The 22042-nt window shown below is 46.0% G+C and overlaps 1 protein-coding gene across 6 annotated transcripts; it reads left to right on the top strand.

The window, feature by feature from the left end:
* The first annotated feature begins 12439 nt into the window (after positions 1 to 12439).
* Positions 12440 to 18750, top strand: LOC104056021 (zinc finger protein 239). 6 transcript variants are annotated; one of them, XM_054056554.1, is made up of 5 exons: positions 12440 to 12553; positions 13844 to 14064; positions 15922 to 15996; positions 16385 to 16474; positions 16934 to 18750. In XM_054056554.1, exons 4-5 carry the CDS (start codon positions 16423 to 16425, stop codon positions 17851 to 17853), a joined length of 972 nt encoding a protein of 323 aa, XP_053912529.1. In that variant the 5' UTR covers positions 12440 to 12553; positions 13844 to 14064; positions 15922 to 15996; positions 16385 to 16422; the 3' UTR covers positions 17854 to 18750. The 6 variants fall into 6 exon arrangements, with proteins under 6 accessions (XP_053912529.1, XP_053912526.1, XP_053912530.1 ...); XM_054056551.1 differs by lacking the exon at positions 15922 to 15996; XM_054056555.1 differs by lacking the exon at positions 15922 to 15996 and having other exon boundaries at positions 16388 to 16474.
* The last annotated feature ends 3292 nt before the right edge of the window (positions 18751 to 22042 follow it).

Raw genomic sequence — 22042 nt, forward strand, 5'->3', positions numbered from 1 at the left:
AGGCGGCAACCAGCAGGCCAGGCTTCTGACAGCTGGAGGAAAAGATTCTGGAGGCACTGTTACTCTGGATGTTCCACCTCAACCCTGAAAGAAACCAAGAGGCAGTACAGGGGTGAGGACACAGGGCTCACAGCTTCATCACCCTCCCATACAGACCTCAGCACCGCAGCTTTGGCTCACGGTACAGCGTGGAGAGGCCAAGAGTGCCCAGGGACACCCAGCAGGGTGAGGCAGTACTGCCTGATCAAAGCAGAACCCCAGCCCAGGGCAGGCGCTGCTCAGCACCAGCCCGGGGAACAAGCGAGAGGTGCTCTGCAGGCTCCACTGAGTTGAGCTGAGTGGGGCAGGAGCATGCCAACAGAGCCAAATGTACTCCACACTCCTTCCAGCCCCCACTGCTAAGAGCTGGTGGGGAGGTCTCGATCCCTAGCAGCCCTGCCTGACAAAAGTGGCAGGAGACAGCCAGGCCCCCATACTAGCCCACAGCCCAGCCCAGAGCAGAGACAACTTGTCTAACCCATCCACCTCCCACTTCCTCTTCTCCACGAACTGCAGAGAAAGCACAAAGTCCCCTTAGCCTCAGGGCAGCTGACTAAACATCTTCTGCCAGAGCCCTAAACCACTTGCCTCAGGCAGCCAGAGCGAACACCATTTTCTCCAGTCCACTAGCCACTTGCCTACAGCACGAGCCACAATCCTACACCACTTACCACAGCCAGGCGGCCATAGAGGTAGACCACTGTTTGTCTTCCATCAGCACTAACAGCATCAGGAACATCCAAAAGGCAGATTAAAGGGTACTAGTAAAAAGGATGCAGTGCACAGAGGATACAGGAGCAGAGCATCCTCCCGCCAGATGGCTCCTCTGAGGTCTGAGCAGGTGTGCAACAGGTGTCACACTCCTGCTTCAGGAGTCCTGCACAGAGGGATCAGAGCTCTGCAGCCCCTTGGTGGCCACTGCTCCCCTAGCAGCCCTCAAGCACTGCTATGGCTCCGACTCCCTTCCCTGCGCTGCATTGACCTTGGGCAGGAGGCCCTGAAGGAAACGGGAGTGAGAGGCATCTCACCACATTCCAGAACACCTAGGTCACAGTCATCAGCTGGATAATCCGGAGGCAGCTGACAGAGATCCCTGGAAGCTTCTGGAACCAACTGCATAGAGTCATAGAATCACAGACTCATTCCCTGACAGCTAATGCATCAGCCTTCTTTTTTATTCTTTGAAAATATGAAGGCACATCCCACAACTCATATTCAATTAATAAGATCTAACAAGCCAGCTCTGTCAAATTATATCTGTTTTATTATTATTTTCTTGCTAGTGTTTATTAGAGCACTCCTTCAAACATTAAATCTTTAAGAGGAAGCTTTAAGCTTAATTATTAAATATTCTATTTTTATTTGCTTGGCTTTTTCATATTCCAAATATAGTGATGTAATTCCATTAGCTGAGGTCTTTTATTTCCCAGTGGAATTAATTTCAAAGCAGAAGCTACTTACAATAGAAAGTGCAGCAAGCTAAAACACTTCAGGAACATAATTTTGTTTCTGCCCAACACTCAAAGGTTGTCCTGGTCCAGCAGCTAATAAACCCAGCATTATAATCCTCCCAGAACACATGACACCAAGCACATTTTCCATCCTTGTTTAGCATAAAAGCATGCTGTTACTAGGGAAATATTAAAAACTAGATATATTCTCTTACCTTCAAGAATAACAAGTGCACACAGTGCAGCCTGGATGATAAAAATAGGTAATATTTCAGAAGTGACCTTTTCTTTGCTATCATGTACACACTTCTTTATGGGCTTGTTCACCTGGAAGCCTTTAAATCCCACCAGGTTAGATCCCTAGTGAATGATACGATTTGAAGTAAGAAGGTGAGGAGAAATACTTAAAGTATTCATGCATGCTAATAATTTCCTTACTGAACCTGAACAGAGCATTCTCAGATAGAATAGCTATTGTGTTAAAAAAAAAAAATAGTCCTGTGGTTTCAACCACTGTCAGAGCAGTATCAGCTATGAACTTGTGGGTAAACTTCCCTTTTCGCCACACCACAATTGTGATAGTGGAGGTTAGCACTCTCAGACCGCTTTTCACAGCAAAAAGAGGGAAGAGGTGTAGCTGCAGGTCAAAGGAATTTGTTGCTGGAGATGGACTTAAATGTCTGTACAACTGCACCTCTAGCCCTTTGCAAAAATACCCCAGCACTGCAACAGCTCTTATTTGCATTTGGTAAGGTGCATGGCCCTATCATCAAACGTTTAAGGACGTCTACATCAAAGAACGGCACTGCAGTTACCTGCAGTATCAAAGCTTTCCGCAAGGAAACAAAATTAATGTAAGATAGTGCAACACCATACAGCAACCCAAAGCAGTGCTATGCATCCTGCTCAGCTGCCAGTGTTGCCCCAGTGTACATGACAAACTGAAGGAAGCCACAAGAGACAGCATAAAGCACTTCTTGATACGCCAAAGGAGCATATGGGAAGAAGCCAAACTCCCACAAGTCTCTAGGGAAGTCTGTGGCTCCAACACATCTCTGTCAGCTGAGTGGTCACCTCAGAAAATAAACCTCTTTCTGGAGTCCACAGAATCTGATTTCCCAGCCTGACAGTCAGCCCATAAACTAGGCTGAAGTTGCCCTTTGCAGTACACGAACCATACCAAGGCTGCAACTTGAGCAGCAAAATATTGATTGAACCTGAGTTTGCTGCCTCCTGGTTTTCCCCAGATCACTGCCTCGTCTTCAACAATGAACAAGGAAAACTGCATGTAGGGCAGAGCTGACACCTAGGATGAGCAACAAAATGGACAGAACTTCTGGGGAGGAGAACAGGCTGTCTCTCTGCTTGTCAAGCAATACTTTGGACCCAAACTCAGCAAGTGTAAGGTCATAGAAGAGCATGCATCAAAGCGCCTTAAAGTGAAACAAATGTCAGCCAACTGACACTGACTGGCAAAAATAAAAGTTTGCTGTGGCCTGCACTCATATAAAAATGAGAAAGATATCTCAAATGTGACCATCTGAAAGACCTCAGCCTGACCAAAATTATATGTTGCCACACAATTAACAAGTCAAGAGCTTCTTGTGTGCAGACTTTACCAGAGAGCCTCCATTATCTTCCTTGCTGCCTTCTCAGGGTATGTGTTTAACCATGAAACACAGCTTTGTTGGTCATCTTTACTGTCTTGTTTCAGCAAATAAGGAAACTAAAAACCACAGCACTCTATAAACAAGTAACCTGTGTTGCACATTCAAAAGCAAAAGGGAGGGAAAGCTGCAAACTAGCTGCTTTCAACACAAAAGCATTCAAATTAATAGCAAGAAACAAGCACAAAAAGCCAGCAAACACAAGTCTAAACCATGTGCTGTCCTATAGCAACTCAAAAGATCTAAATGAATAGGGCAATTTAATGAAGCCAGATAAAGAGCTGGATCTCTGTCAGTGCCATCGGCAGCAAACATCATTTAGCTTCAAAAGATCTCTGAAGAAGAGCAGCTACACCAATAATTAACATCTTTTGCTATAACAAAGACGGACAGCAGAGTGCCTCAGATGCACTCTCTCCAGTATCAGTCTATGCACGGTAGTCTACATCTAGACTAATTTAATGAGTTCCACAAGCAGTGCAGGTCCCCAAAGGCATCCACTCAACCTACTGCAGATTTACCAGTGATGGCACAAGTCCCCGTCCTTCATCTTGCCCCACTAAACTGGTGATGCTCCTTGTTACATGGAAAAACAGCAGCGCATTTTTTAGGGAGCCAGCAGCCGAGTCTTTACACAGCCCAGAACAGGAGCAAAACTGTTGAATAATGGTAGTTGGTGTTTTAGATATCACTTTATCCTGGATTTAAAGTGGAAAGAATTTGACTTGCATCATTACAGAGTCACAGAATCATTTAAGTTGGTCTCACTGACACCAGTGTGCCCTTAATAATGCTAATGCTATGATGATGTAAGTCTGGGTGCAGATATATATGTGTCTATGTACATATTTATGTGCAGCTCTATTTGAGCTTTTTGTTTTAAGCTTTGTCTTCCTTGTTTGACCCTCAGGCAGTTGTTGTAATCAGAGAAAGCTCACAAGAAAACCAGCTGAGTGACTCCAGCCTCCTTTTGACAGGCTTGCCATGCAAAATCTTCATGGAGTACTAGCCTCCAGTGCGCTCATAATTACCTGAGCTATTTAAAAAGCCTCCTTTGTTAATCATTTGTTTTCAGCATCCACAGACCACTGAAGCCCAAATAATCTGCATATAACATTACCTTTGGGCAGATAAGGCATGTTCATGCAATTTTAGGTGCGCCGTTTCACTTAGAACTCGTCAATCGGTTCCAATACAAATGAAGCTGCAAAGGGACCTGAGGCTGCTACCTTTTACTTTGCACAATACAATTACCCTGATGAGGCCGAAAAATACATATATAAACAAATAACCACATTAACACAGCTCAATTCCTGGATCAGCCAACACCTAAAATGAAGTAATTCAACACTGGCCTGCTTGAGGGAAGAAATGGAGAAAGACTGCCCCCCTCAGTATACAAACATCTTATTCCCCAGATATCTGAGAACAAAATCTACCTTTTTAGCACACCCTGGGATATTTATCTAATTGCAAAAAAAATAACAAAGCTGAGTTAGTTAAAGCTATACAAACAATGAGTTGCCAGTTCTCTCTGGTGAAAAACAAGCTTTCAAATATAGATAACAAGCAATGAGTTGCCAGTTCTCTCTGGTGAAAAACAAGCTTTCAAATACAGATAACAAGCACCTCATTCGTGATTTCCCTTCCAATTCTCCCATAATGGCACAAGACATTTCACTTCACCCATTCTAGTTGGCTTCCCAATGCTGTTAGCTGCCCGATGTCCCCCCACAGACAGGGCTAAATCAGCATGACCTTGCTACTTCCCCCCCAAAAATGCTAGAAAAATGTATATATACCTGTTGCTTCCTCTTGCTTAACTTCTGCTGCCCAGCATGCTTTTTCTACATGTTTTCTAAATACCTAATCAGTGCCCTGACAGTCTCTACATCCCCAATGAAATTGATCTCCCAATTCACTCTGTTTGACGCAAACGTAAGGAATGAGAATACTGATTCACAAGTCACCAAATACAATGTTGAAATATATCTGGGTACTAAAATTACACTAGTAGACAACTGCAAACTTCAGCAACACCAGATTTAAAGACTATTGCAGGGCACGATCTGACATTTGCCTTTTTCTGGAGAGTGTTTCAACCACGACGCTTAAGTGAGTCTTTTCTCTTCCCACAGACAGAAGTGTCAATTAAGTAAAGAGAGTGCATTATACTTTGAGCAGGCTGAAGCACCTTGCTGTAAAAGGCAAGGAACAAACTACAGTGCTTTACTACAAAAACTGTCACAGGTAGATGCACTTTCCTCTATATATGTTGACCTGTAAGATTGAATTTTCAGCTTAATTAAAACTGAGAAATCAGTAGATATTATTGTCTGCAGACATAGAGGGACCAAGAGAGTGAGAGTAAGATGTTTACTAGAATATCATGTTCAGACATCTGCAAGTATAACACGATATTAAAAAAAAAAAACCTGTAAAACTGTGATAGAGATCATAACATATGTTATGCTCCTGAGATAAGTGGATCAGAGAGAACCACAGCTGCAACCACATGAATGCAAAGTCACAGACAACTTTCATGTGAAGCAGTCAGGCCACAGAGAAGCTTGGCTTGGAAGGGTCTCACAGAGGAAGCATCACTCTGTGCTTGCCTTTCTCATAGGCAGGCCTTTAGGTGGATCTCTAGTGTGACTCAGTATGGCAGTCCTTCTTCACTGACCATGGAAACAAATGTAATTTGTTGATAGAAATGGGCAGTGTAGACCAAAAGGAAGGTTAGAGTTCATGGCTTACATTTTGCCTTTTCCATCAGTGCCACACAGATGCAAGAGATAGTTTGCCTTCTCCCCTATCACTCTACGAAGCCTCACACACGCCAGCAGCAACTCACACACTCCTTACAGCCATGCTCCCTCAGCCAGCAATTTCTTCCCAGGCCCTTTCCTCACTGCCCTCTCCACCTCTCTGGACTGCTCCCCACCCTGCATTGCCCACTTGCCTTCCAGATCTTCTCCACCCTTCTCCACACCAACTCCTTGAAAATTCTTGGTTATTCCTAACTGCTGGGGGTCAGAGAGATGACCAGTTATTCCTAATCCTTAAATTACAGAAGTATTATTACCCTGACCTACTGGGAGGTGTCCCTGCCCATGGCAGGGGGGTTGGAACTAGATGATCTATAAGGTCCCTTCCAACCCAAGCCATTCTATGATTCTATGATTCTGTGATTCTGTGATTAAGGAAAGGCTTAAACTGAAGGGCACAGAATTGGCCACAACCATGAAACAAGGAGAGTTGAAAGGGTCAAACGAGTCCTTGGGCACCTCCCTGCTAGCATGGAGAAGCATCTACCTGCCACCATCTCAGTAAAGGCAGCCTCTCTTTCCTGCAGTATGAGGAAATAAGGTGCATCAGGAAGTAAAAGGATTTAGAGTAAGTACCAAACTATTTAAATCCTATCTCCCTTCTAAAATTGTGATAAAATTCCACATCTGTTGAAAGACTCCTCAATGCAGGCCCTCAGTCACTTTTCGGTCTTCAGGGTTTCTCCGGTTCTTAGCCTTTACTTGGTTTTGTGAGGGAGTAGCCAAAGCAATAAATCTAGGTAATGGGTAATTAAGCAATCAGCAACTGAACTAAAAGGCAGTCACTCCTGTAACTGACAAGTTTTATTGGGCATGTATGTAAGTATATAAAATATAACCTCTGCTAACAAACTTGCAGCAGTCCATTGGCCAGCTGTCTCAGTAGCCTGGGAGTTGTCCCCAACGAATTCATGCAGGTGCCTTTGCTTAGTCCTCTCTTAGATTTTCAGGTTTTTTTCCAGACAGGGAATGCTGCAAATGCCTCTGCTTACTCAGTGGCTGATTTTCGTCTCCCAGCTATTACACTCTTTTATCTCTACAAGGGCTTTTTTCCTTATGTCGTTTTGTTTTGCCTAGGGAATCTCGAAATTCATACAATGACAGCTACTCTCCACTTTGGGTGAAGGAAGGATCTGTCACAGGTCATTTACACCAACCTTCATTTATGTTCGCTACAGACTGCCGGTCTACAAGAGTGCACCTAGGCAACCCCCAAATGATTGCTTTGTCTTAAGGGGAGGTTAAATATCAAATAGAGTAAATCTCCTCAGCTAGACTTTACTTGCCAAAGTGGTAAATCAGGTGCATAAATGTAACTTTGATTTTGCATCTCATATGTAATTGGCCAAACACAGTGAGGCCAATTTTTTCAAAAAGAGAGTAAGTATCATCATTTGTAAACAAAATAGCATCAAAAATAGCAGATCCATGGACATGCACCCATTGGGGTATTTTTATTTCTCTTTATAAAACCTGTAATTTATCCAGTCTGGGTCAGTTTGAATCAAACCTAGCAAGAAGTTTGCAGCAACAAAGACTTGCTATTCCTCAGCTCCTGTAACCATGTGTATGTAATAGCTTTGATGGTTTTTTTAGTCCCAGTCGGTCATAGGTGTCCCTGACTCTCCTGGCAGAAATCTCTTCTTTTTGCATCCATTTCTAAGGCTGCTGGCAGATTTGATTCAATGCAAGATGCACAAAGCAGCAGTTATCGCCAATACACAATACGAATACCTTAAGCTGGAATTCTCCTGGAGTGCTGGCACATATTGTAGTCTGAAGCATGTATACCCCTGAAACACAATTAAGCTGCCCTGAACTACTGAAAATTGGAACTTGATACAGTGATGTTGCTAAGCTGTTTGGAAGTTTGCTTGGTCATCTGTTTTTTCCATGAGCACATGCTTAGATCAGGGCAGCTGCATTTTAGCATTGATATAGCAGCTGCTTGCTTTCCATTTTTTCTATCAATCTAGTGGTATTTTGTTTTCTGTCACTTTTTCCCCTGAAATACAATGGAGACATGGAGAAACTCAGAACCTGACTGGACATGGTCCTGGCCACCCTGCTCTGGCTGGCCCTGCCTGAGCAGGGTATTGGGCTAGGCGACCTCTGAGGTTCTTTACAACCTCACCACTCTGTGATTCTGAAATTCCCACATCAGAAACTATTTGGGGGGGAAATTAACCCACCAAGCTTAAATACTTCAAATCCCAAACAAGGGATGTCATTACCTTCTTGGAAAGCACTGCACTTAATTTTTGCAGTGTTAAACCACACATGTTGATGGAGCTGTAATATTTGGAATATTTGGAACAGTTTTTTCTTTCAAATAGTGTTGAAGAAGAGTAAGACAGCAAACAGCTCTCATTTATTTCTCTTTCATCAGCTGTGCAGAGTGTCGGTACTCTACATATGAGTGATTAATGTACCACTCTGCACCAAAAGCTCTTTCAGTTCAGGTGAAAATGGTTGATCGATACTGAAGTTTAATAAACAATCTTCAATGGACAGCCACAATCTTTCAAAAGTCTTCAGTAAACTTACTTCCTTCTACTCGAGTCGCACTTTTGATGAGTGTAAATGAATTACTGTAGAGCCTATTGGGTAGGTATGGCATTCCTTTCGCCACTACAATATCAAGAGAATGGTAAAGCTGATAGTTTGCTAGAGCTTACTGCAAAATGGAAAAACAATTACTCCCATATGTAGCACTTCTCCTTATCTACTGTCATTCTCACCAAGGCTCTTTCATTGCTTTTCTCCACGAAGCTCTTCATTAGACATGGTGGTTTGGTCACTTCAATGATTTAAGCATTGTGGGCTTTTTAAAGACAAATACTCTTAACACTAAAAGCACAGAACCTTTCAAAACTCATATATCAGCTTTGTCAAAACAAAAAAGGGAAAAGGCAAGTCTAAATCACTAGCCAGCCAAAATTCAAGGTCATCAAACACTGAAATTACTCTGAAGTAATAAAAAGTGGAACCAAGGCTTGACATGCTGGTGTTTCTGAACTAGTACCGCTATTTTGAAATGCGAGAACTTCATCCATAGCATCTGTCCAGATCCAGGCACTTGTATTTTAACAGTGATCTAGTAAATGCTGGCTTACCATCTGTATCAACCTGGAGACTCTCTGCTTCTTTCCCTTTTCCTTGAAATACAGTCACATTTTGAGTACTTTATTGCTTCAGGCATTTTTAAGACTGAAGATTTCTCCCAAATTACCAACTTTTAATTATTGAATTGTCTACAGGATGCTACGTCTATGTTAACCCATAACTACCTGCATCTTGGTCACAGAATCACAGAAATGATGATTGGAAGAGACCTCTGGAGTCCAACCTCCTGCGGCGATAAAGGAGACACAGACCTCGTAGTCTTCTCCAAGCATATTCTTTTAATCAGCACGGCATACAGGAGTCAAATTAAGAAAGTACTATGGCTCCTCTCATTTAGGCAGATCTATATACAGCTCTTCTGTTTCCAAACTTCAAACAGGATGGTTTTGGTTTTGTCTATTCTACACTCTCATGACTGTTTTCAGTCATATCTCCAATTCACTTATTCCCAGGTGGTTTTTTTCCAGTCTGGCCTCACACGTTCAAGATTCGTTATCCTGCGTGTCTAGCTTGGAACACCTGGTCTTTTTAATAATGTTTATTCTAATATGCTTGGTACCAGCTTCGTGCTTTATCTGAGTCCCAATTAATCTTACATATACTTGGTGCTGCTCCCACAACCTCCTGCACAAAGCAGAACTGTCACCAGCACCAGATCAGGTCAGCCATAGCTCTGTCCAGTCACATTTCAAAAACCTTCCAAGGACACAGATCCAGCAACCAGGACTACTTCCCTCTTTCAGTCTTTGGCATGTATTTGTACTTTGACTGAACACACTGATCCTCAAGCCTCCACATTTCTCAGCAAATGTGCTGTATGCTACAAGCATGACAAGGATATAGTAGTATCAGTTGTACTGTTTTGCAAACTGATCCGGCTATTTTACTTTTCATCTTACTTCCATATTCCCATCGTACTTCTCTGACGAACATTCCTCCATCTGTCCACAGCCAGTGAAATTACAGACTGCAATTCTTATGAGCCCATATCAGTCATCACTTCTCCAACTGAGTAAGTTTTTAATGCAAATTGATGCTTAAACCTAACAAATACAGCCTCAGCATAACAATACTGAACCTGGTTCATCTCTCTTATTTCCATTCCCATACAGTTCAGGGCACACAATCACTAAGGTTTCTAATTCAAATCACTTGTGTCCTGCTAACAATAGCTTGAAGTGGAAATGGAGTCTTGAGGCTTTGAGAGTATTTTTCACTTTGTCAGAGGGAAAGATTTCCAAATTCCTGGAAAACCACTCCTTTCTCGCCCTCACTTCAGACCTCATCTTACGGCCAGCCTGGTTTGTACCATTGCTAAGCACATCCTACATATTTGGGCATTTTAGCTCCTAGAAAGGCTGGGTAATTTTCTCTATTATCACCTTGGAGCAATCAATGGCCTATGAAAACTGCCACATAAAAAAGCAGTGTATTTATCAGTTGGGCCAAGGTGAAAACCTGCTTATTTTTTATGACCCTGTGGAGTGAAGCACATCTGCCATCTCCTGCCTGTGGCCACAGGGTGCTTTCCTCTGTGCACAAACCCACTCCAAGTCCCCCAGTAACCCTTGCATACAGGTTGTAAAACAAATTGATGTTTACACACTCTGGGGTGCGGGAAAACTTCGGAAACAGCCCCCTGAGCAGTACTGCTTGAATCCCTTAGTTAGTTTCCCCCATCCACTCAATTCCACCTGTCACAGAGCAAATATGTGTCCGTCCCCAGTTTCCACCCAGAGCCCCTGATCACAGTTGCAGGCAGGCAGGCTGCAACCCTGCCTCTGCTTTGTAGAAAGTCCTTGTTTCCACTGGCCACAGAGCGCTTGCTCGCCCTGCACACCTCGCCTGTGGGTGCTCTGGCAGCAGAATCATAGAATGGTTTGGGTTGGAAGAGACCTTAAAGATCATCCAGTTCCAACCCCCTGCCACGGGCAGGGACATTCCCCACTAGATCAGGCTGCCCAAGGCCCCATCCAACCTGGCCTTGAAACATCTCCAGGGATGGGGCCGCCACAATTAACCTGTGCCTGTGCCAGTGCCTCACCACTCTCATGGTGAAGAATTTCTTCCTAATGTCTAGTCTAAATCTTCCCCCTTCCAATTTAAAGTCATTCCCCTTCATCCTGTCACTACATGTCCTTGTAAAAGTCCCTATCCAGGTTCCCTGTAGCTCTCTCAGATAACTGGAAGGCTGCTCTAAGGTCTCCCTGGAGCTTTCTCTTCTCCAGGCTGAACAGCTCCAACTCTCTCAGCCTGTCCTCGTATGGAAGGTGCTCCAGCCCTCTGATATTCATTGTGGCCTCCTCTAGACCCGTTCCAACAGCTCCATATCCTTCTTATGTTGAGGATTCCATAACTGGACACAGTACTCCAGATGAGGTCTCAGAACAGAGGAATAGAGGGGCAGAATCACTTCCCTCGATCTGCTGGCCACACTGCTTTTGATGCAGCCCAGGATACGGTTGGCCTTCTGGGCTGCAAGCACACACTGCCGGCTCATGTCGAGCTTCTCATCGATCAGCACCCCCAAATCTTTCTCAGAGCAGGGCTGCTCTCTATCACATCATCCCCCATCCTGTACCGAAATCGGGGACTGCCCCTTCCCAGGTGGAGGGCCTTGCACTTGGCCCTGTTCAACCCCATGAGGTTCCCACAGGACCACTTCTCCAGCCTGTCCGGGTCCCTCTGGGTGACATCCCATCCTTCTCTTGCGACAACTGCACCACTCAACCTGGTTCTGCCTCCCACGCCTGCCTCACGAGGGCTTCCCCGGCACCCCGAGCTGGATGCAGTTTGACGTCCAAGCGCCATAAGAGCAACCACGACCGAGCACGAGCCCTCCCTGCCCCGGGCAGACCCCGCTGCGCAGCCCTCCCTGCGGGATGCTGGGGGCGGCGGGGCCGAGCCCCAATCCCGCCGGGAGCGCAGGGACGGGCGCTGCGGCTGCCGATACGGCTCCGCTTTCCCCTCCGGCTCCGTTCCCCCTCCAGCTCTGCCGCCCCCCGGCTCCGTTTTTCCCCCAGCTCCCCCTGCACCCCTGGCTCCCGCTCCCCCCTCGCCTCCTGCTTCGGCTCCGTTTGCTCCAGGCTCCCGTTCCGGCTCGGCTCCCGCTCCATCTCTGCTCCCCCCGCACCCCCGGCTCCCGCTCCCCCTTCGGCTCCGCTCTCCGTCCCAGCTCCACTCCGTTCGTTCCCTGTCTCCCGTCCCGGCTCCACTCCTGCCCCGGCTCCCCCCGCACCGCTGGCTCTGGCTCTCTCCCCTCCCGCTCCGGTTCCAGCTCCCCACCGGCTCCCACTCCAGCTCCTGCTCCTTTCCCCCCCAGTTCCCCCCGCACACCAGCTCACCCACCCCGCTCCCGCTCCCAATCCCGCCTCGCTCCCGGTCCGCCCCGCCCAGGAAGCGCCCTTTGCCCGCGGAGCAGGAAGCGGTCGGAGCGCTGCAGGTAGGGTGGGCTGGGCTCCGCTGGGCTCGGCTCGGCTCGGCTCCGTCCCTCCCGCAGCCGGGACCCGGTGTCAGGGCGCCGCGAGGGGCAGGGCCGGGGGTGCCGGGGGTCCGGGATGCTCCGAGAGCTGCAAACCCCGGTCGGAGCCTTTGTGTGTGCAAGGAGAGCGCTGCCCCGAGAGCGGCCGCGGATCGGGGAGGGGAGAGCCTGCCCCCCGCACACCCCGCTGCGCTGAGTTCTTGTGGAACCAGAGAATCCCCGGGTTGGAAACGACCTTTGAGTTCGTCAAGCCCAACCGTACCTGTCCGCTGCTAAATCACATCCCGAAGCACCTCATCTACCCGCCTTTTAAACACCTCCAGGGATGGAGACTCAACCACCTCCCTGGGCAGCTGTTTCTGCGCTTGAGAAGCGTTTCAGTGAAGAAGTTTTTCCTAATGTCCAACCTGAACCTCTCCTGGTGCAGCTTCAGGCCGTTCCCTCTCATCTGTCATCCTTGTCTGCTTGAATCCCTTACCTACGGTTTCCCCCATCCATCCCTTTCCACCTGTCACAGAGCAAATGTGTGTCCATACCCAATTTCCACCAGGTGCCCGTGACTGCAGTTGCAGGCAGGCAGTTTGTGCCCCTGCCCCTGTGGAAAATCCTTGTTCTCACTGGCCACAGAGTGGTTGCTCACCCTGCACACCTTGGCTGTAGGTGCTCGGGCAGCACAATCCACGGCTCCCACGTCTGTTGTACGGCTTCCCTGGCATCCCAAGCTGGACAGGAGGGCAGTCACTGGCAAGTGCTGTAGCTTACGAACAAATCCAATGGTACAGGGAAAGGGATTCTCATCACACCCAAGACAAGGCGATATTGTAGAACCATGGAATGGTTTGGGCTGGAAGGGACCTTAAAGATCATCTAGTTCCAGCCTCTCTGCAATGGGCAGGGACACTTTCCATTGGATCGGTTTGCTCAAAGCCCCATCCAACCTGGCCTTGAACACTTTCAGGGATGGGGCAGCCACAACTTCTCTGGGCAACCTGTACCAGTGCCTCACCACCCTCACAGGAAAAAAATTCTTCCTGATATCTAATCTAAATCTCCCCTCTTTCAGCTTAAAACTGTTCCTCTTCATCCTATCACTGCACTCCCTAGTAAAGAGTCCCTCCCCGCGTGCAACTGCATAATTATTTTTTTTTTCTGTGATAAAAATGTCGTCACATTGATTTTAGTGCAAGCATTATCCTTCCCAAATAATAACTGGGGAGTAGAAGATATTGAACACCACCTTCTGAATTGCAGGTTTGTGCTGTTGTGCCTGGCGTGACCCTGCAGAGAGCGCTTTACCCTCTGACAGCACTTCAGGAACAGACTGCAGGATCCCAAGGAGCACCAGAAGCTGAAAGTATGGCGTTCTGCACTAGGATGAGTTCTACAACCTCCACAGCTTGGTACAGCCACCGGAGGAACACAGAGTTGAGTGGTCGGAAGAGAAAATAAGTAGCCGTATGCAAATAGCAAAGGTAAAGAACATAAATTGTAGGACCAGGTTACAACATCTATACACTCTATCACAATACCAAAGCCCTACAAACAGTATGGTATGTTTGTAGAGCCACTGCTGGAGGTCCAAATTAGATACCCTTCATATCTTGTTTAAGTAAAGCTGTGGATACTGTATACCGTAACCCCACACACCCACACACAGATGTTCTTTGAGTTTCATTTTCTTCATTCTTTATTTTCCATTCAAGTAATAAGCCTTATACGCCCAAGTATATGCTCCTGCCAGTCACACATGAAATCCCTGAAGGAATGTTTCCTCTGTTGATGAGTTTTGTCCCATCCTTTCACAGAGACATGACTTGTCTTTGTGGGAGAGGAAGACACTCTCTCTTTACTCCAGACTAGCCTGTTAATTGTGTAAAGGCTGTCTGATTTCTGCTCAGCTGCAGTAGAAAATCTGAGCGTGGCAGCAACATGTCGATGGCAACCTGAGCTAGGATATTTTCGCAGAGTCTGCTTGCTTAGATGTTTCCGTGGAGGGTGATTGTTGGACATTTGTCAGATGCTGGTACCACCTCTGAAATGGTGAGGGATTTGCTCCTCTGGAGTTCATGTCTGTTGACAGCTTTCAGACACAAACCGTGCTGTTTGTGGTTAGCTGCCTGGGGGAAAGGTCTATTGTGTGCACAGGGTTTTGACTCCTCCTGCTTTAGAGTGGGGGTGGGCCATCTGGTACCTATTGCAGCATACAAATAGCTTGGGCGGCTTGTACAGCCAAACTGTTGCAGCAGAAATTCTCCGTAGCGACAAAGCCCTGAGAGTTGTAGGGCTGCAGAAAGCAACCTCCCTTCATACATCGTCTTGGAGCTGCTGGAAATGATCCATCTGCAGAGGTGGTCCACTTCAGCATTCAGCAGATATTTAAAGTAGGAACTCAGATTATTAACTTCTAAAGCTGCTTTTTTTTTTTTTAATACAGCTTCTTTTTTGCTTATCTGATTGTTTTTTATTTTGCGGTTCCACAGTTCAAGATTGCAGTCTTTCTCTTTTGCTTGCTCCCTTTCTTTCTGTCCAGCTTTGCCACCTAGGATCAAAGACTTCAGGACTGGTGGTTATATAATTGCTGGAAACTGAGGTCCAAAACTGTTCCCTTCAGCTCAGTTGTTGCCTTGATTATGATGTTACCTAATCCCTTATTACCCATTGCCTGCCATCAAATAGCTGTTGGTGATGGACGAAGCAGTCCAGGGCCAGGCACCCATCTTTTACAGTTTTTGCACCAGAGCCCATCTGTCTAGTTAGTCGATTCCATCTGGAGCTAGAATAGTTGTCCAGAGGTTTTGGGTGTCCAGAGAGATTGGCAGCTTGAGGCAGAGCTCAGGGTGTGTATCTCTTGAGTGATGCGAAACAGTATTATGTAACTGTAATGATTAAAAGAGGAGAAAAAAGTAATGCCTTAAATGCTTTAAAAATATTCCCATATGTGATCTCAGCTTTAGCTGTGATGCATATCTGTCTCTGGTCCCAGATTCATCCACATGGTATCCTTTCCCTGCCATCTTTGATTCTTACTCTTCGAAATAAAGTGGGATTTTCCTTACCATTGCATTTTCACTGTTCTTCTGCACTTTTTTATGCAGCAACTGCTTATGCCTGCCCTCTTGATGCTAACTGCTGTTCCGTACTGTTTGACTGAGTTTAGCCCTAAAATAGTAAATAATGAAGGGAAAATTCTTGATTTTGATGCTGATTATAAGGGCACGCTGCCTAGCAGTTGCATTCATGGTGGTTCTTGGAGCTCAGCAGGAAGGCCAGGCTTCGAACTGCCAGAATCCAACTGGAGTAGATAAGGCATCAAAATGCCTGTTTTGTAGGTTTTTGCTACCTCAGCCTGAGAGTCTTGGAGGAGAAAGAAGAGATGAGGTAACAAGTAAGAAAATCGGGTTCTGGTGAGCAGAGAATCATTTTTCTATTTGAAATTATCATAGGGGACTAATTAGTCTTGTGGCTCTCATTATTAAACAAATATAAATATAGCTGAGTTTTGCTGTTTGCTTATCTATGATTGCTCTCAACCAGTTCTGAGTCCAGCATGTCTGGTGTATGTCCTAATGAATATTGCTTATCAGAAGAGGGGCAACCTTGAATCTCCTTTAAGGAAAGGAAAAGTATCTGACCCCAGATACCTCGGTAGTTGTCAGGATATCCGTAAATGTTTGCTCAGTTGATTGTATCCTTTTATGCAATACTCTGCTTATTCTCCATATTCAGCAGGGGGACATATGACAAGCTTTTGCTGAATATTCAATTAAGATTACTTTTGTTTGCTTTTGTAAGAAGGCTTCCTGATTGCTGAACCTGACGTTATTGCCCACATGGACCAAGGAGAAGAACAAGATCATGAGGCCTTGGAGGAGGCACACATGGGTGAGGAATAAGTTAGATAAGTGCAGCGGTAACACAGGGTAAACAAAATGCTCTTTGAGCTGCCTAAGTGCTATTTAAGCCACCTTATTCCATGCAGCTTATATTGAGACCTACTCCTCCCTCCTTGGGGCAGGCAGAAGAGCCTGCCTTTGTTAGCCTGCTGTTAAGAGTGTGTGTAATAAGACAGAATATTAAGAAGACAAAATGTGAAGATTTCTTGGGGGCAAGGAAACACCTGTAGCATTGCCCTTGGCTCTGCTTCTCGTGGCACATCTGCTCTGGGTCACATGAGGACGCCATACAGCCTCTCTCACAGCTACGTTTCCATTTCCTCCCAGTCTTCCCTTTAGTGCTTCTCCTACATGGTGCAGACCAGGCTCCCTAGGAGAACAGCTTGCTTGTTCTGTGCTGTGCCACTTCCCACCAGGAATCACAATTAGAGTTATACTTTTTTTCCAGGTGGTGAGTTTGGTCCCCTTCCACATTACCTTGCAACCAAAGATCTGCAGGACATGTTTGCAGCAGGTTCCAGAGGAGGAGACGAGCAGTTTGGGGACAGCCATGGTAGTCAGCATGGTTTCCCAGAGGCACAGCAAGGTGACTGTGAGGAGGAAGAGAAGGCTAACCTGCCTTGCTCTGGTATCAGCCTGGTGAAAAGACAGGAGAGAAGGATGGTGGCAGCCTCCCGGCAAGCGCCTCGTGCAGAACGGCCCACCATCTGTTCTGAGTGTGGCAAGGGCTTCAGTAGGAGCATCCACCTGATCCAGCACCAGCGAATGCACACTGGGGAGCGCCCGTTCCTGTGCGGGGAGTGTGGCAAGGGCTTCAGCCAGAGCTCCCATCTTATCCAGCACCGGCGGGTCCACACAGGCCAGAAACCCTACACCTGTGTTGAGTGTGGGAAGAGCTTCAGCCAGAGCTCCAACCTCCTCAAGCACCAGCGCATCCACACCGGGCTCAAACCCTATGTGTGCAGCGAGTGTGGGAAGATCTTCAGCGACAGCTCCACCTGCATCAAACACCAGCGTATGCACACGGGCGAGCGGCCCTACAAGTGCCTAGCCTGTGGGAAAAGCTTCAGCCAACACTCCCACCTGCTTCAGCACCAGCGAGCCCACGACGGCATCCGGCCTTACACCTGTGGGCAGTGTGGCAAGTGTTTTGGGCAGAGCTCTGACCTCATCAACCATGCTCGTACCCACACTGGCGAGAAGCCTTACAAATGCAGCCAGTGCGGCCGGGGCTTCAGTGGCAACTCCAACCTCATCAAGCATACCCGCATCCACACTGGGGAGCAGCCGTACCACTGCACCCAGTGTGGGGAAAGCTTTCGGTTCCAGCCCCAGCTGGTGCGCCACCAGAAGCATCATACAGAGTAGCTGGCAGAGAGGAGAATGCCATGTGGACAATAGGAAGGTACCTGGTGCTGGGAGGACATACAGCTGCTCCCTGGACATCTCATATGAGGCATGAATTCTGGGAGAGGGAGCCCTCAGAGCCTGTCCCCTTTTCTTCTGGGTAAATCTGTTTGTGGGCATCTCCCAGACACTCGAGCAAACAGGGAGGCTGCTGCCAAACAAACTAGTGTGTGTTCACTACAGTGCAATGGTCCTGGACCCCTCCTTTGGGGATGGGGAAAAGAAAGGTGCTTACAGTATGGTACGTTCAAGGCCAGAGAGGAGAGCATAGAGATGCTCCAAGGAACAGTGCCTTTTTCCGTTATTTCTGGTGGGGAGTGATTTTTATTTAAGTGAAAACCAGCTAAAATCTGTACCTGTTTTCCTCCATGGTAAGGCCACATTCTGGGATGATACTCCCCTTGGAATCCACATCTCCCACTTGACGATATTCTTGGTCTTAGGTGGTGTTGGCATCTTATTTATTTTAAAACCCCACAAGACTGTGCTGAGTGCCTCGGTGTATGTGTTGTGGGCCCAGCTGATGTTCTATTGGGGCTGTGTCTGTGGAGCGGTATTTATGCTGGGTTGTATGGTCGTTAAATTGACAGTTCCACAAATTACACTGCTGCTTGACAGCTTAGACTTCAGCAGCAATTAAGTAAATCAACATCCTAATAGGTATTTCTCTCAGATTTTTGTTTAGCTGCTTTTGTGGGTGGCACTTTATGAATGTTTTTATAAGACTTTTAAAAGTATTTAGGATGACTTTTTAAATTTTAAATTGTGATCTTCTAATTGTCAGTTGATGAACAGAAATAGAACGTTTGAAAAAAGCTATGTTAAACTTTTTTCTTGCATAAAACTCTTTAACTTAAATGCTGTGATTTCAAGTTGTTAATGATTACAAAGAGGTAATTATGACACTGACTTCTAGAATTTCTGTGATACTTTTGCCATTTTTAATAATGACTTTCCAAGGAATATGGGGGAGGCAAGATTCTGAGAAAGCAGAAGGAACTGACCTCTGACCTTCTTAATTTTGAGGAGAATACTACAACTGGGAGTCTGTCCTTAAAAGGAGTTGTAGCCCAGGCGACCGCTTGGTACGGGGGAGGAGAGAACTGGCAGTAATAACAAAGACGTTAATATCTGTAGCATGGAAGAACTCCTTGTAATGAACGTGGCAGTGTATACTGAAATGCCTGTTCCACCCACAGAGCCAAACGGGAAGAAATCACAGTGTGCTTCAGGCCAGAAAATGAAGTGATCAAATCTGTTGTACTGTAAAATTTTTATTTTCAGCACTACTTATAGGCCTAGTGCTGCCAATGAGCTTTGGTACAGAGGTAAGCTCCCAAATGGGGCATATCACCAAGGGCAAAGAGAACGCTTAGCATGAAGAGCACAGGATCCTGAGAGGACAAGTAAGCTGTGAGCAGTGTGACTGGAATTACTGGCTGAGTAATGCGGGTGCATCTATACCTCCCTTAGCTGCCATTTGCTATCACAGAGGGCACAGCTTCATGCTCCATTGGCTGTAGATCTGGTTTAAGTCATTTGGTCTCACGCTACTCCCACTTTCCCCCCACAGAGCCTGAATTAATATAGCTGTGCTTGATTAACTGTTCCCGTGGTTGTGCCCTAAGTCAGCTCCATAAGATGATCTGTGTTTTTTAAATGATAGACTTTGGAGGGTTCATTTTAAACTGCAGTAGTCCAGTCTAAACTATGGCCTCACGAGCAGTAGGGGTCATGCCACTGAGAGGCTTGGTGCCAGAGGAGGACAGATGGGCCAAAAAGGAAATAAATAATGTGGCCACTATTGCTGTTAGCTCCCAAGAAACACATCATTTAAGATGTTTGTTACTTTTCTTCTTTTTTTTTTTTTTTTTTTAACATTTCTAGGGAGGACTAGACCAAGAAAAGCCTGACACACTTCCTTTATTGTTTCTGCATTGCCCCATCCCCATCACGAAGACACATACCTGCATTGCTATGGTACAATGGAAACTACAATTCATTTCTGTGCTTCCCTGGCTGCACATAGTTACCAAAATATGTATGTATTCTGAATGGTACTTCTCCCCTATAAACTGGCTGGTAACATATGTCTTGCCCCAGAGTTAGAATATCAGCCTATCGTGTTCGTTTGTGGAAGGAGCAAAGCAATGCGATGAGCAGAACAGTTACATCTACATGGTAAGAGGTGGCAGGGGGACAGAAGCCAAGTGATATTAGCTCAGGTGATCTTCCAAAAATGCCAGGTTGTCTTATAGCTAGACATGGCCCAGGCTGTGTGTTTTCGTGGACCTAGTGTTCTACACATGCAGCTCCTGCAGGGTGCTGTACAGAACAGCCGTGTTCAACTGGTGGTCCTTCAGGAGCAATCAGTCACTGGGTGTGGAATACTGTGAACAATTTTACTCCAGAACATAGCATAGAAGCACACTAATACCTTATACTGAGCAGACCATCAGGGACTGATCACCCAGGTTCACTCCCAAGGGGTTTATTACACACTTCTGTAGACATAACCTAAGGGTACTAATCAGCTAAGAGGATCAATATTTATGCAGCATTTCTCAGTTGCCTCTGTTGCCACGTGATGTGCTGATGCACACCAGCATCTTCTCCTTCATTTTGCTCCTGTGTTTGACTTTAGTGCTTATGTGCAGGCAGCTATTTCCTTTCACTCCTCCAGGTTCTCAGTATTAGCTGCTTCACGGTTACCAGTGTCCTCCTTCATTAGCTTAAACAGTTAGTCCAGCATTTCGACCGTGGATTCTTTCTGGTTTTCCCATTAATTGGAACAAATTTAATCATTAAAGCAGTGTAATTGAGGTGCTTAAACAGGAACTCAGTTAAGCTTAGCTGCAACAGCTGCTATTTAATTAATTTCCCTGAAAGTAAAGTTGAGCTTTTCACAGAAGTGCATGGATTTCTGGTAGCCTCAGCAATACTTGGGATGCTTCCCACTTTTCCTTTCAAAGATCCTTGCAGTGCTATAAAACTGTGTTAATGCTCTTTAAACACATTTTGAGTTGTCTTCTCTGCATACTGCTTATGCTCGAGTGTTGAACTTTTAGGCTTATAATTTATCTGAAATCCTTTAAACCCCCTTGTTGTTGGGAGCTCTGTAACTCCAGGCTCATTGATCTGATGAGGGAAGCTGGAACACTTAGGAATTGTTTCAGCTACCTTGTGACATCTTTGCTTAATTAAGAAGTGTCTCTCATCAGGATGACAGGCTGTCCACAGAGACCTTTTGATTACAGAGCTGTGCTGCAGTAAGTTTCCTTTTGCAGCTATTTACAAGAATCAGCCTAACTTGCATCTTACTGAAACTGGGGAGTAAAATTTTCCACTCGGTAAACATACTGACCTGAACAGAAGGCAGTCTCAGTTCTCTCTTCTCAGAAGTGAAGATGAAAATCACTGTGTATAAATATATATTTCTATTTAAAAAAAACAAACCAACAAATAAAACCCATTTCTCTCCCCCGGTGATACCTTAAGCTCCAAGTCTGCTACCCACACAAGTTCTGTCATGCTAAGGCCTCTTCATGCATGGGACTGGTCTTTCCTCTTGGTCTTGGCAACTCCATTCAGCAAAGACACAGGTTCCAAGTTGCATCAGTTGGTTCTGGCTGCCGGAGGGAGCACATTGGAGTTTCTGCAGATTGGCTGCACTGGGGTGTGTACAGACTGTGGGGTTTTGCAAGTTTGAGTAGTTTTACATTCTCAGAAATCCCAAGCACTTTACTGTGTTGATAGTTTCACCTCAAGGTGCTGGGGCTCTGAATTTTAAAGAAAAACATTCCAGGTCCCAGGCCCACACATCCTTTCTGCATGCAGTAACAATAGTAGCCAAGCAGATACATACAGATGTGTAGGACGTGCATTTTAGGCAGGTATTCCTCAAGCTTAAACTGTGTAGTCTTGTCCTTCAGAGTCTAAGTTTGCCAAAAACTTGAAAGAGAAACCCAGGAAGAGCTTATATAGCTGAGACAGTCTTTGTTTTGGTAACTTCACCCTTCTTGCTGAATCTTACTGATCAGAAGATGAGAGAGGGGATGCTGGTTCCCCTTGCTGGGGATGCTGACAGAGGGCTGCTCCCTACAGGGACACATGGAGCCTACAGCCAACAGCAGCAAGCCACATTGGTAGC

This window comes from Cuculus canorus, chromosome 1, assembly GCF_017976375.1.
Source record: "Cuculus canorus isolate bCucCan1 chromosome 1, bCucCan1.pri, whole genome shotgun sequence".
Taxonomy (NCBI): domain Eukaryota; kingdom Metazoa; phylum Chordata; class Aves; order Cuculiformes; family Cuculidae; genus Cuculus; species Cuculus canorus.

Bases quoted from the DNA above. Each gene is read 5' to 3' on its own strand.
- LOC104056021 (XM_054056554.1), top strand. From the start codon at position 16,423: ATGGACCAAGGAGAAGAACAAGATCATGAGGCCTTGGAGGAGGCACAC. The intron at 16,475-16,933 runs GTGAGGAATAAG...CTTTTTTTCCAG, and splicing joins CTTGGAGGAGGCACACATGG to GTGGTGAGTTTGGTCCCCTT.